Source organism: Gekko japonicus, unplaced genomic scaffold (assembly GCF_001447785.1).
Source record: "Gekko japonicus isolate JY-2015 unplaced genomic scaffold, Gekko_japonicus_V1.1 scaffold1199, whole genome shotgun sequence".
Classification (NCBI taxonomy): domain Eukaryota; kingdom Metazoa; phylum Chordata; class Lepidosauria; order Squamata; family Gekkonidae; genus Gekko; species Gekko japonicus.
The window spans coordinates 96,284-110,468 of NW_015167086.1; the positions used below are offsets into that span (position 1 = coordinate 96,284).

General features: G+C 46.1%; 1 protein-coding gene across 1 annotated transcript in view; it reads left to right on the top strand.

Moving 5' to 3' along the window:
* Nucleotides 1-14,185, top strand: part of DHX16 (DEAH-box helicase 16) — a 31,656-nt gene that overhangs the window by 3,175 nt on the left and 14,296 nt on the right. Inside the window, exons 4-10 of the mRNA XM_015412844.1 lie at nt 23-79; nt 1,093-1,347; nt 3,123-3,347; nt 4,264-4,452; nt 6,469-6,579; nt 11,447-11,562; nt 13,918-14,128. Coding sequence (XP_015268330.1) covers nt 23-79; nt 1,093-1,347; nt 3,123-3,347; nt 4,264-4,452; nt 6,469-6,579; nt 11,447-11,562; nt 13,918-14,128 — 1,164 coding nt within the window. The remainder of the gene's footprint in view (nt 1-22; nt 80-1,092; nt 1,348-3,122; nt 3,348-4,263; nt 4,453-6,468; nt 6,580-11,446; nt 11,563-13,917; nt 14,129-14,185) is intronic.

The following is a 14,185-nucleotide window of genomic DNA, read 5'->3' on the forward strand; positions in this document are numbered from 1 at the left end:
TTTCCTGTCATGCTGAGATTAGGCCTACAAAGAGGCTCAAAAGCGTCTGAAAATGGCAGAAGATGACAAGAAATCCATGGTGAGAGCTCCATTTTTATCTATATGATGTAAATTTGCGCTCATTCAATAATTTTCTCTCTAGAATTCTCTCTGCAGTCCTGTTTGTGTCTCTGGTTGTCCAACCAGTTCTCTTTCTTTGCTTTTTTGGGGGTTAGACAGTTAGTCTTGTTCACTGAACGATACTCTGTGTGTGTACTGGAGTAAAAGGAGTATCCACTTACAGTATTCAAAATAAATTTTACTACTTGTCTGGAAGGCTAATAGCCTTCTTCAGTCTTGAAAGATCCATAACTGACTGGCAGTTTGCTTCCAAGCACAATTCAAAGTGCTCATTACTGTCTCCATCTCTAAAACTGTAAGATGGTCTGGGACAAGGGTACTTGAAGGAGAGTGCCTTCTCCCCTAATGGACCTGCCCACTGCTTAAGATCATCACCAGAAGCCCTCCTATGTGTGCTTCCACATTCAGAGGTTAGAGATAGGACCTTCTCAGTTGTGGTACCTAGGATTTGAAACCCCCTTCGATGCCAAACTTATAGTCTTTTAGTACCCTGTGAGGACATTTTGATTGTTTCAAGCCATTTAGAATTCCCCTTCACTGGAGCTTTTAGTTGTTCCATTTTTATGCCTGTACCGTTGTATCTATTTTGAAGGTATTATGCTCTACCGCTTTCAGGATGGTTTCATCTCATGTTGTTTTAACTGCTGTTATGTGTACTTTTTTCAGTTTTGATATTTTTATAAGATGTTCTGTTTTTATCACTTTGTGAGTTACAGAAACTCGTGCAAAGAGCTGAGATATAAATATTGTGAACAGATCGAATATTGTAAATAAATTCTGCCTGCATATAGCTACTTGTCACGGGGCAATTTGGGAAGGCTAGGCAGCTACTAAACAGGAAGGAAGTGTCATTCTTCCCTTACTTGGTGGCCGGTATTAAAAAACCTAGTAGATCCCATTTACAGCTAGAGTTTGGGACTATGATTTTTTAAAAATCCCCTCTGCTCATCTTATCCACGTGTATCTTGGCAGATTCCAGAGCTGCGTAAGAAGTCTCGCCGAGAATACTTGGCCAAGCGGGAGAAGGACAAGATAGAGGACCTGGAGGCGGAGATTAAAGATGAGGAGTACCTCTTCTCAGAGTTGGAGCTGACAGCCTCTGAGAAGCAGGAGCTGGAGTACAAGCGCAAAGTGCGGGACTTGGCAAAGCAGTACAAGCAGGCTGGAGAGCAGGAGAAACTGGAGAAGAGCAATCGCTACTATATGCCCGAGGAGAGTCGCAGCAAGGTAAGGATCCCGTGCACAGATCAGTCAGGAGCCTTATCCAGGTGACTGACGAAGGGAGGGGTATTGGCCTGGTGTTCCATCCTCTGGTGGCCGCAGGTAGAGGGTCTCTCGAGGCAGTTTGAGGAAGGACCTTTACCAGAGATCCTGTGGAGCTGCTCTGGTGTTCCAGGCCATTTATTCCCAGAAAGCTACGATGAGAGCTACCCTGGCTCCTGCCCTTGATGTAGGAATAAGTGTGGTCTGTGAATCCCTGGCTATACCGGAGGCATGTTGCAAGGCTGGGTCCCAGGCCCTAGTCCAGTCATCTAACCACTACACCACATTGGCTCCATTGATAATTCACTTTTCTTTATTAATGATATATATATAAATGCACCACATGTTTTGCTTAGTGATTGGCCCTCCTAACAGACACGTATACCTCCTTTACTGTGGTGCTGTTCTGAAAGCTTTCCCCTGGCAGGCTGAGGGAAAGGGAGACTGTACAGTTTGCACAGAGCAATACACCAGTTTGGTGTAGTGGTTAGGAGCACAGACTCTAATCTGGGAGAGCTGGGTTTGATTCCCCACTCCTCCACATGCAGCTGCTGGGGTGACCTTGGGTCAGTTACAGGTTTTTTCAGAGCTATTCACTCACAAGCACTTCTCTCAGAGCTCTCTTAGCCCCATCTACCTCACAGGTAGTGTTCTCTCTAAGCTGAGTTAGTGTGAGCTAGCTCACAGGTTTTTATCCTCCGGCTCACACATTTTTGTCTTAGCTCAGGAAGGATGGCTCCAGAGCAAACTAATTTATCCAGTCGCCAAATTACTTGCTCACAACTTTAATGCAAGTAGCTCACAAGGTAGAATTTTTGCTCACAAGACTCCACAGCTTAGAGGGAAGCATTGCTCACAGGGTGTCTGTTGTGGGGAGGGGAAGGGAAAGGAGATTGTAAGCTGCTCGGAGACGCCTTCAGGTAGTGAATGACAGGGTATAAATCCAGTCTCCTCCTCCTCTTCCTCTCCAAGAATATAACATTTGCAGTCACTACTAATAACTGATATACCTGGAATTTTTTATCTCAAGCATGTAAAATCTGTTCCAACAAAAGAATTCCCATTGATGAGGTGCAGCTGTTTCTGCAGTTCGGTCCTATCTACCGTATTTTTCGCTCCATAAGACGCACTCCCCCCCCCAAAAAAAGAGGGGGGGTGTGCGTCTTATGGAGTGAATACCGCAACAAAGAGACGCTGAGTCTGGGAAGGGGCGAGCCGAACAAAGGAGCGCGAGGGCGCTCCCGCCGCACACCCAGCCTGGCCTCCGCTTTTGCCCCAGGTGCCAGGGCCAGACCAGTTTTTATGTGCATACTTTCCCCAGTCATTTGCATAGCCGTTCCCTGAGTTCTGTTTCTTGGTCATGGGCAAGTAATGGGGACGGATTACGAGAAGTCTGTATGGAGGGTTTTTATGCTTTTTTGACACTTGTTGATTTGTTCACTGTCTGGGATTATTGTTTTTCCCTCAAAAAGGAAATAAAGTACTAAAATGAACCAGCTTCGTTCCATGACTTCCAGATCATCCTTCTCTGTGGTGTCCGAAACTGCAGTCATAGCTACAGTTGCTCTGGCGTATGACCCCATTGAGCTTAGTGGGGCTCACCTCTGTGTCTGTGTGCATTAGATCGGGCTGTGATTATGGCTTCAGCACCCTGATCCCCTCATAAGGAATCAAGCTGCACATCACATAAAAAGGACATTCTGTGCCTGAGTCTTTTTCTGTTTCTTTCTGCCTTGCAGAAGATCCCTGATCGCTATGAGGAGCCTCAGTCAGAGGATCACTCAGCCCCACGAGACGAACAGCGACGCTGGGAGGAAGAGCACATTGGAGCAGCTGCCCTGCGCTTCGGGGCCCGGGACGCCAGCCAGCGCCATCCTCACAAAGATTATGAATACGTGCTCGAGGAGGACGAGATGATCCAGTTTGTGAACGCTGTGCAGATGCGGGGCACGAGCCAGAGCAAGGTGATAAAGCAAAGTGTGTGCGGGTGTGATGTCACGTGACACCAGATTGGCCAGTGACTATGTCAAGAGAAAGGGAGGGTTGACTGCCAAGGTAACTGCATGCTTGATCAGTTGGGAATGAGGCTGTATTTATATTGGCTACTTGTTTTACTTCTCCTGAAAATGTAGGTGAAAGAAAGAACTATGCTAGGAGGACAGCCAGAAAAGAGTTAACCCCTTCTCTAGATCCAAAGACAGAGCCACTCAAATCGTTATACCTCATCAGGAGATGTTCTGGTTGGAGTTAGGGATGAGAATAAGGAGGGTTGGACTTTGCTAATTCAATTATGGTTCACTAGCCTAGGTTTTTTGAGTTCGGAGTGGCCGAATTTGGAGAAGCACCTTGAGTAGCACCCTTAGCATAATTTCTCTTTATTTTAAGATGTCCCCCCCCCATGGATGCATTAGTGTGTTGTGTTTTTATTTTATATTGACTTATTGCTTCTCATCCTGAGTCTTGAACTAGCCAGTATGTAAACTGAAATTCATAACAGAGAGGAAGCACACATAATCATGTTGCCTTTATATAAAATAGGTTGGTTGATGAGTATCTGAATGCCATTTAATTAGTCAGACTAGTGGGCTATTTAGACCAGTTCTGTGTAACAGTATCTCTCCAGGGTCTCAGGCAGTTAAAATTCTTTCTCGCTAAGCTGAGATCTTTTAACTCAGGCAGATGCCAGAGACTGAGTTTGGGACCTTCTGCATGCAAAGCATGTGCTCTCAACCAGTAAGCTGTGGATCACCTACAATCCCGCTGGCAGAAATGGGTTTTTCCAATAGGGGAATTTAGGTATGGAACTCTGAATCCTACCAAGTAGTCTGATGTTCTGTAGAAGCTTCATCATTACCACTGCTTTGTTTCCATCATTCCCAGGAAGAGAAGACGGATCTATCAGAGGCTGAGCGCAAGAGGTTGTCCATCCAGGAGGTGCGCCACAGCCTGCCCATCTTCCCCTACCGTGCAGACCTGCTGGCTGCCATTGGTGAACATCAGGTGCTCATCATCGAGGGGGAGACAGGCTCTGGCAAGACCACTCAAATCCCACAGTACTTGTTTGAAGAGGTAATGTGACCCCGGGGGAGGGGGGGGCGTTGTTACAGGATTCTGCAGATCTTGGCTAGAAATCGATAGGAGGGTGTCCTACCCAGATGTAGTTGGCCCATCCAGGCAAACTCTGGCTTTCCATTTGGCCATCCAGGCCTTCCATTGACCCCGATGCTGGTCAGAATGGCTTCTGGCTGACACTATACACACACAGACACACAGAGTTTCATAAGGAAAGACGCTGGCCAAGGCTGTGAATGGCAGGAATGAATGGGAGGTGTCTAGTTATTGGAGCAGGAACAAGAACAGAAAAATTTGCTGTTTCTAAAAGTCAACCTCAAAAAGAAGTTATCTGGCCCTAGTTGCTTCAGTGAGATATTAAAAATGAATGTGATTTTATTTATAATGCCCTGAACTTTTAAAATAACTCAATCAATAGGGAGCAGAAAGAACAGCAGAACTAAGCAACAGCAGCTGAGTCAGCAGGAGGTTTGGGGATTAGATGCAGTCGTTGTCACATCCCTTCCCATGTCCTTAAGCCACCATGCTGCCTTCAGGAATTAAAGGAAGACCCTCCAGGATGGAGTCAGATCCACCACGCTGCATGTCCTGTGGATGCCCTGTCCCCATTTCTGTCTTTATGCCAGCATCAGCAGGGAATAGAAACAACAGCGGAAGTAGCCCCTATTAGGCATCCACTTCATTCCCATATCGTTCCTGAGAGTTCCCTGTTCTCAAGACCCAACATTCCCAGGGAGTCCAGTGGGCTGCAGTTTTTGTTTTCTGGGCGGGAGGGGATAATGTCCAGTCAGAGCCAACTTAATAGCAACCTGATTGGGTTTTCCAAGGAAGAAACATTCAGAGGTTTTTTGCCATTGCCTGCCTCTGCATAGCATCCCTGGACTTCTTTGGTGGTCTCCTATCTAAATATTGACCTGGGCCAACCCTGCTTAGCGTCAGAGATCTGATGAGAGTGGGCTAGCCGGGGCTGTCCCACGTCAGGGCTGCAGTAGGAGAAGGGAACTGGCAAAAATGGCCCCCTTCCCACTGGTAGTGTGCTGTCAGAAAGTGATTTAGACTTTTTTCTGATGAGGCAAGGGGGAGGGAAACGGGGGCTGTGGACCTAGGAGGAGTGGTTGTGGTGATAAGGCAGGGGGTTTGCTGCCGTATCCCCTGGCAGCTAGAACCTGCCAGTACCTGAAGAAAAGCTAATTCTGTGACTTGTTTTGTACAGCACCAAAGGATAAAAATCATCCTTGAGTGTTTGGACTGCAAAAGCTGTGCCACACCCATGACTGGGCTGGGTGCACAGAATCAGTTGCTTGCTTCAGTTGCTTATCCTTTTTTCCCTCCCTCCTTGGATTGCAGTGTGACCCTGGGTGTCTTGCCTACTGACATACCAGTAGAATTGTCATTATTTTATGAATGAAATTCTATCTAGCCTAGCTTCTCAGTTCCAACAGGGGCTAAGCCATATTCTTCTGGGACACTTAGAAGCAGCAGATAATGAAGGCCTCTCCCTATAAATTGGTCCCCAGTAGTTGGCAAGCTGACTCTGGACCTAGAAGTGCCACACACTGATCATGGCTACCAGCCATAGATAGAGCCATCATCCGCTATTTGGTTTAAATGGCTGGGAGCCATTTAAACCCCAGCTTTCTACTCCCCACAGAAAGCCACAGGGAGCAGAAAGCAGTGGTTTAAATAGCTCCCAGCCATTTAAAACCGAACAGGTTTAAATTCCTGCTTTCTGCTATTCATGAACTGCATCAAAATTCATGGAAGTTTGTAGCATCCTTCAGTTCACAAACATCACTTTGCGAACCACAAACTAGCTATAATTCAGGACGAACTTTAGTTAGTCAGCTGGTTCATGCCCATCTCTTCCAGCAATCTCTGTCCCGTCTTCTGAAAGCCAGTTTGGTATGTTAAGCATGCATTGTGTGAAGAAGCTCCTGGGCAAAACAGTCTTTATAAATGCAGACTGTGAGTATGTGGTGTGTTATTCTGAATATTTTCTTTTTCTCCCAACAGGGGTACACAGAGAAAGGAATGAAAATTGGTTGCACTCAACCCAGGCGAGTGGCAGCCATGAGTGTTGCTGCCCGCGTCTCCCAGGAAATGGGGGTCAAACTTGGAAATGAAGTATGTGGTGGGGGAAAGGGTCATATCTCATCCCCCTGTTCTTCCCAGAGCGTCACATTGACTGCACTTTTCTAGTAATTGTTCTAATGCCAGTATATCCAGTTTTGTCCAAAGATGCTTTGTAGATGGGAAGGCCCAGTCCTTCTCCTGTGCAATTGAGCTGGAAAAGTGAGAGCAGATATTAACCTAAGTGGCACCCAGATTTTGTGAATGGGATCCACATTCCATCTGGCAGTCATTGGTCACTGTCTCTTCTCAGTTTGGAGGCAGTACAGCAAGCATGGATGACTGTTGGCACTTGTGGTTGTGACAGACTGCATTTTAAAAATCTTTAAAGTGCTGTGTAAACAGATAAAAATGTGAAGAGTTAATCCTTAGTGAAAGGCTGTTCCAAGAGATCTGATTTATTAACATCAGCTGAGCAGAGAAAGACTTCTGAACTGGATGCTGAGGAGAGAGGAAGTCTGATTTCAGCCCTAAATGAGAAGAGTACTGACAGTTTTGGAATTCAGCCCTAACTGAGAGCAGTTTAACACAGACAGTAGAACTGGGGGAAAGTTGGCAAGGATGAGTGGCAGTGTTCCCTCTAAGCTGAGTTAGCATGAGCTAGCTCACAGTTTTTTAGCCTCCAGCTCACACATTTTTGTCTCAGCTCAGGAAGGATGGCTCCAAAGCAAACTGATTTATGCAGTAGCCAAATCGCTCGCTCACAACTTTAATGCCAGCAGCTCACAAAGTAGAATTTTTGCTCACAAGACTCCACAGCTTAGAGGGAACATTGATGAGTGGGTAGTTAGACAGAGACCCCCATTCAGGCCAAAGAAAGGGGATAGATCTTCCAGAGTGAAAAGAATTTCCCTACCCAGTCAGGGAGTTAGCTCTGAAGAGTGCAGAGATCCTTGATCTGGTTAGAAACTGTCTTTGGAGACCTTAAGAGTCAATTAAAAACTCAAGACAAGTACTAGTGTTTCAAGAGAAGGGGTTTGGATACGTCAAAGAATGTACCAGCCTTCTGGAAACCAAAAGGGTCAGAGAATACTCAAGAAAGTATACTATGTTTAGGGAAACACTGGAACAAAAGACTTTCAACATAAAGATTGTAAGTAATAGCTTAAGAAACTCTCATTAGCCTTAAGTATAAGAACTAAAGTCTGTGCATGTACTTATTTTACCTCAGGGTTATCTGTATTGAGATACCTCAGAAATTTTACCCCTGATTTTACCTGACCTTCTCCTCCTATGTTGAATAAAATATTTTGTTATTTTGAAATATAGAAACTTTTTGAGTGCCATTTAAGTCATAAGTTAAAGGGGGCTCCCATTCCTTCCCTCAGGTTCCCGGGCCTAGCAAACTGCCAAAATATTATAATGTGACAGGGTGAGAAAGCCAGAATTTTTCAGGAAAGAAGAAAACAGATAACTAGGGTGGCTCAGTCACAGAAGGGAAAGAAAAATGCAGGGAAAAATCTTGCCTCTGAGGGAGGGAAGTGGACGGAGCCATCATAGTGGTCAGGGATAGCATTTCATTATTACCCTTTTCTAATGGGGAATAAGGAGCTGCGAGGGCTCAAGTGGTTAAGACGCTGAACTGCAGGCTATGGAAGGTCAGTAGTTCAGCAGTTCGAGACTAGGGATGTGCAAAAAAAAAAAATTTGGTAAAATTCGGATTCGGGTTTATTGGACCCGAATTTTTTCGGGAAACCCGAAAAAACCCGAATATCTATACCGGTAAAGCATAGATATCTGAAAATTTTCGGGAATCCCGAAAAATTCGGGTCCATTGTAACCAATGGGGCCATTGAAGTCAATGGCAAAAATCCTCTTGAAACTTTGCGGGGGGCTGGGGAGGAGGGGGGTTGGGGTAGAGGCTCCAAACTTGGAGGGAGCTCACTGGAACCTCTTCCCAACATGCCCACCAAGTTTCAAGGCGATTGGACAAGGGGGTACAATTTTATGGCCCCCCAAACAGGTTGCCCCCAGATCAGCCTTCTGCAGTTTATTCCCGGTTTGCCGCCGAAATTCGGCGGCAATTCGGCCACATTGTATCATATGGCCCTTGGAGTTGAAGGCTCCAAACTTGGAGGGTGGTTACTAGAACCTCTCCCCAACACACCCTCCAAGTTTCATGAAGATTGGGCCAGGGGGTCCAATTCTATGGGCCCCCAAACAGGTTGCCCCCATCCCATTGTTCTCTATGGTGGGAAAAAAATTACATTTTTTCCCACCATAGAGAACAATGGGATGGGGGCAACCTGTTTGGGGGCCCATAGAATTGGACCCCCTGGTCCAATCTTCATGAAACTTGGAGGGTGTGTTGGGGAGAGGTTCTAGTAACCACCCTCCAAGTTTGGAGCCTCCAACTCCAAGGGCCATATGATACAATGTTGCCGAATTGCCGCCGAATTTCGGCGGCAAACCGGGAATAAACTGCAGAAGGCTGATCTGGGGGCAACCTGTTTGGGGGGCCATAAAATTGTACCCCCTTGTCCAATCGCCTTGAAACTTGGTGGGCATGTTGGGAAGAGGTTCCAGTGAGCACCCTCCAAGTTTGGAGCCTCTACCCCAAACCCCCTCCCCCCCAGCCCCCCGCAAAGTTTCAAGAGGATTTTTGCCATTGACTTCAATGGCCCCATTGGTTACAATGGACCCGAATTTTTCGGGATTCCCGAAAATTTTCGGATATCTATGCTTTACCGGTATAGATATTCGGGTTTTTTCGGGTTTCCCGAAAAAATTCGGGTCCAATAAACCCGAATCCGAATTTTACCGAATTTTTTTTTTTTGCACATCCCTACTTATCAGTGGCTAAATTCTTGTCTATCATATTTTCCTTAGAAACTAATTTAGTACTCTTTTAGTCATTGCTCAAGAATTACTGATCAGAGAAGCTCTGAAAAGGAAAGCCAGGAAGTTCATGAAGTGGACATTGAAAACTTCCTGGTCTGAAAGAAAGTGCAGTTTATGGTGCTCCAGTTGCACAAACTATAGTTTATTTCTAGAATACTGATGTGTAGGAAAGAAAAAAGCAACAAATTGTTAAAGTGCCTGAATTCAGGCATGATGACAAATTGCAGTTTCTTTTGAAACAGAAAATCTAGGCTCTGCGTACAAGGGGAAGAGAAGAAGGAGGGTGCACATTAAGCCAGAAGACTTCCTGGCTCATTTTCCTCATAAACAAACCAAGGTGTACTTCCATCTATATAAACAAAATGATGTATCTAATCAAAGAGCTTACAGTGCACTAATCCAAAGTGTATAAAAGTGGGAGAAAATTATTTCCTTTGCTTGTCAGCTGCCAGTCATCATTCAATAAGAGGCTATCCCTACTGAAATTTTGACATTCTAGTTACGAAGCAAAACTGCCTGTTCCACAAAATAGTAATGGAATTACATAACCAGCAGACTTCATAGGAATTAGCAGGTGTGACAATGTGTGAGCGTGCACTGGTGTAGCAGTTAGAAGATCCCATCCTTAAAAGAATTTCAGCAGGTTACACAGGTATCAATAGGTACAGGTTTCCTTAAATCACACACACACAAAAAACCCAACACTTTTCAATCTCCAGTGGTTAAAGCATTTGATAGAAATGTTGTAAAATGGCCAGATATTTTCTGTCTCCAGTCCACTGTACTGGGAAAAGAGGAGGTAAGTAAATTAATGAAGGTAGAATTGGAAACCAACTTCCATCAAGAGGATCTTGCAGAAGACACAGGGTTGGGCCATGACTCCATGGTAGAGCATCTGCTTTCCATGCTTTCTAAGGTTCCAAATTCAATCCCCAGCACCTCCAGTTAAAAGGGTTGAGTAGTAGGTGATATGAAAGATCTACTGCCAGTCAGGGTAGGCAGTACTGACCACTACAAGATACAGGCAGCTGGATTTTTAATTTTTTTTGCCACCTTCCTGTCCTTTCTCTAGTTTTCTGGACTCCAAGGAAAAGAAGTCATAGGATGGTATGCTTTGGAAGGAAGGGGGAGAAATCACTCCACCATCCCACTTGCATATGCTCCTGCTTCCTTTGCAGGAGAGTGTGTATGTGTATGTGTGTGTGTGGGGGGGAGAGATTTATGCCCATACAGCTCCTCAAATCACTTTCCACACATTCCTTGATGGTCCTCTGATTTTTTACAGCAATTTCTGGGGAGGTGCAGGAGCTAGAGAAAGAAGAGATAAAGTTTCAAGAGGATTTTTGCCATTGACTTCAATGGCCCCATTGGTTATAATGGACCCGAATTTTTCGGGATTTTTTTTCGGGATTCGGACAAGCTCATAAATGGCTAATTCGGGATCCCAAAAGCCGAAAAAAGCCGAAAATTGTTATTTTCGGCTTTTTTTCGGCTCGGGATCCCGAAATGCACATCCCTATAATCGAGACCCGAGTGTGCCGCATGATGGAGTGAGCTCCCGTCTCTAGTTTCAGCTCCTGCCAACCTAGCAGTTCGAAAGCAAGACATTGCAAGTAGATAAATAGGTACCGCTTCGGTGGGAAGGTAACAGCGTTCCGTGAGCCTTGGTGTTTAGTCATGCCGGCCACATGACCACGGAAATGTCTTTGGACAGCGCTGGTTCTTCGGCTTGGAAACGGAGATGAGCACCGGAACCCTAGAGTCGGACTCGACTGGCTTTCGAGCAAGGGAAACCTTTACCTTTAATGGGGAATAAGTGTGTCTGCCCTTCAAGTTCTCTTATTTGAGTTACATTCTGTGGACCGTTTTGAGCTCAAGTCAGATATCCTTCCACACCCTGTATGGGAAATCATGAGTCTTCCCTTCCTTCACCTCACATCTCACATGTCTCTCCTTTTGAGCATACTCTAGTGGGGGCTGTAGGAGTGTCTCCATGTCTGTAAAAATTGCCTTTCTGCAGGTGGGTTATAGCATCCGTTTTGAGGACTGCACCTCAGAGCGGACAGTGCTGAAATACATGACAGACGGGATGCTGCTGAGGGAGTTCCTCACTGAGCCGGACCTGAGCAGCTACAGGTGAGCAGCAGCTTTGACTCCTGTACTAAAGGGCTGTTGGGAACTCAGTGGAGCTAGTGAGTCCCTTCTTCTGAGTACGTGAGTGAGTCTGGAGGAAAGTTTAATGTGGACCAGAGTATGTCCGAGTACAACTTTGAAAAGGTGTGTGTTTTTTCCAAGCAAGGGTTGTCGCTTCTAAGCCTGAGCATCTCATTTGCTGTGTTAGAAACAAAAACTGACAGCAGTTTCCTAGTCTTCAAAGTTTGGGGGGGTGGGGGGAGCATGGAAGCAGTTCTTACCAGGAAGTACTATGGTAGGCCTTCTGGGGGATCCGCCCTTCCCTTGAATCCAGCACTTGTACATGTTTGTGTCAGTCTTATCGTCCAGTTGTGTTCAGAAGCCAGCTTTTCTGAATCTGGCAGAATCCCGTTGTGCCCCTGGCATAAAGGCAAGTCATGCTGCTTCTGCATTCAGATGTCACACTTAATGGTGATGAGTAAAAGTGTTCATTCACCCAGCTTGCTGCCAGGCTCTTGCAATTTGCTTCTGTCTTCTTGCACAGAGGATCACAGTTAAAAGCCACCTCCAGTTACCCCTGGCATGCAAGCGCAGGCATGTGGGTTAACCAGAGTTAGATGTGGGGACACCTGACTCATGTACTTGGATTCTTATGTCAAGAGTATCTGGAGTTAGTTCTTATCAACAGTTCTCTGGGAGTGGGTGGGTGTAGACTTTTGTAGGGTTCAAGAACGACACAACACAGAGATTTCTTGAAGCTGATCAGGCTCTGTCTCTCTATGTCTCTCTCTGTACCAAACTGAACTCCCTCTGATAGGCTCAGAGCAGCGTTTTTATTAGAGTCAGGCAGCTCACACAAGGCACAGTGAGAAAATGTTACAGTTAGTGGCCTCTATGCAAAAATCACACTATGTACTCTTCACAGGCAAGATTATCCTTGAATGTTGCAAAGCTTGTATGCTCTCAGCAATTCATTGTACTCTTCAGTAAAACAACAGACTTATGCAGACTCAGCTAAGAATCTCCCGTTGCCAATCTTTCTGTGACTCCCTGTGAAAACAGGAGCCCTCCCTGTGAAAACAGGAGCCTCTCCGGGTGTGCCTCGCAGAGATTTTCCTATTCCCACAGGTGGGGGGAGAGCAAGATGTGAAAAAGAACCTGGCAACCAGTTGGGTTTGAGCACGTTTTTACTTCACTGGAGTTAGGTGTGATCTGTGAACACAGTTGCTGTCATCATGTTAAGCACACAGCACAATGGATAGGTAAGGCTTTTGATGGAAATACAGGGCCAGGATAAACTGTGCTACCGAAACAGGAAGGGTCCACAAAATGCTCCACAGCAAGGACTTCAGTTTGAGTAAGGGCATTGAGTTTTGGCATTACTGCAAAGAACATAAGAGGAGTTCTCCAGTGGCCCGTCAAGTCCAGCATCCAGTTTGACACAGTGCCCTGGAGGGCCAGTGAACAGGGCACAGAGGGCAAGGCTTTCCCCTGCTGTTGCCTCCCAGCACTGGTATTGCTTTTTCTGTATATGGAGGTTCCTTTTACTCAACACAGCTTAGAGGCATTGATAGACCTACCTTCCATGAAGCAGTTGAACCACCTTTTAAACTGGGGGCTCTCACTACATCCTGTAACCTTGAATTCCCAAGTTAATTACTCTTTGAGTGAACAACTACTTCCTTTTGTCTATCCTGGACCTATTGCCTATCAATTTCATTGGGTATTCCCCCCCCCCCAAAGTTCTAGTACTATAGGGAAAAGAGAAAGCCAGTTTGGTGTAGTGGTTAAGTGCACAGACTCTAATCTGGGAGAATCGGGTTTGATTCCCCACTCCTCCACTTGCACCTGCTGATGTGACCTTGGGTCAGTCACAAGCTCTGGCAGTGCTGTCCTTGAAAAAGAGCAGTTTGTGTCAGAGTTCTCTCAGCCCCACCCACCTCACAGGGTGTCTGTTGTGGGGAGGGGAAGGGAAAGGGGTTTGTAAGCCGCTCTGAGACTCCAAGTGAAGGGCGGGGCATAAATCCAATCTCTTCTTCTTCTATCCACTTTCTCTCCACTGAGCAAGGAATGTCATGCTGTGGGAGAAAAGCATTCAGCTTTTCTGTCCCTGTACTGATTCCAAGAGTTAATCCAAGGGTGGCATTTAGATAGCCCTCTGGCACGGTGTAGTCCAGTGGATGGGACACACTTGACTTGAGCCTGGAAGGGTTCGTTGTGTGGTCTTGAGAGGTTTCTGTCTTCCTCAGTTAAATACTGGCCTTCTATAGGATGACTGTATCAAAAGTCTGCAGACTTACAAGTGCTGTGTCAGTAATCCGCAGTGCTGTAGTACAAGCTCCCCAACTTCCTCCTTAGTGTCATCATCATAGATGAGGCTCACGAGCGGACGCTGCACACAGACATCCTCTTTGGGCTGATCAAGGACATTGCTCGCTTCCGGCCTGAGCTGAAGGTGCTGATTGCCAGCGCGACCCTGGACACAGAGCGCTTCTCCACCTTCTTTGACGATGCCCCCATCTTCCGCATTCCTGGGCGCCGCTTCCCTGTCGACATCTACTACACTAAGGTCAGCATGGGTTGCAAGAAGAGAGGACTGTGGGGTGTGTGTGTGAGAGAGAGAGAA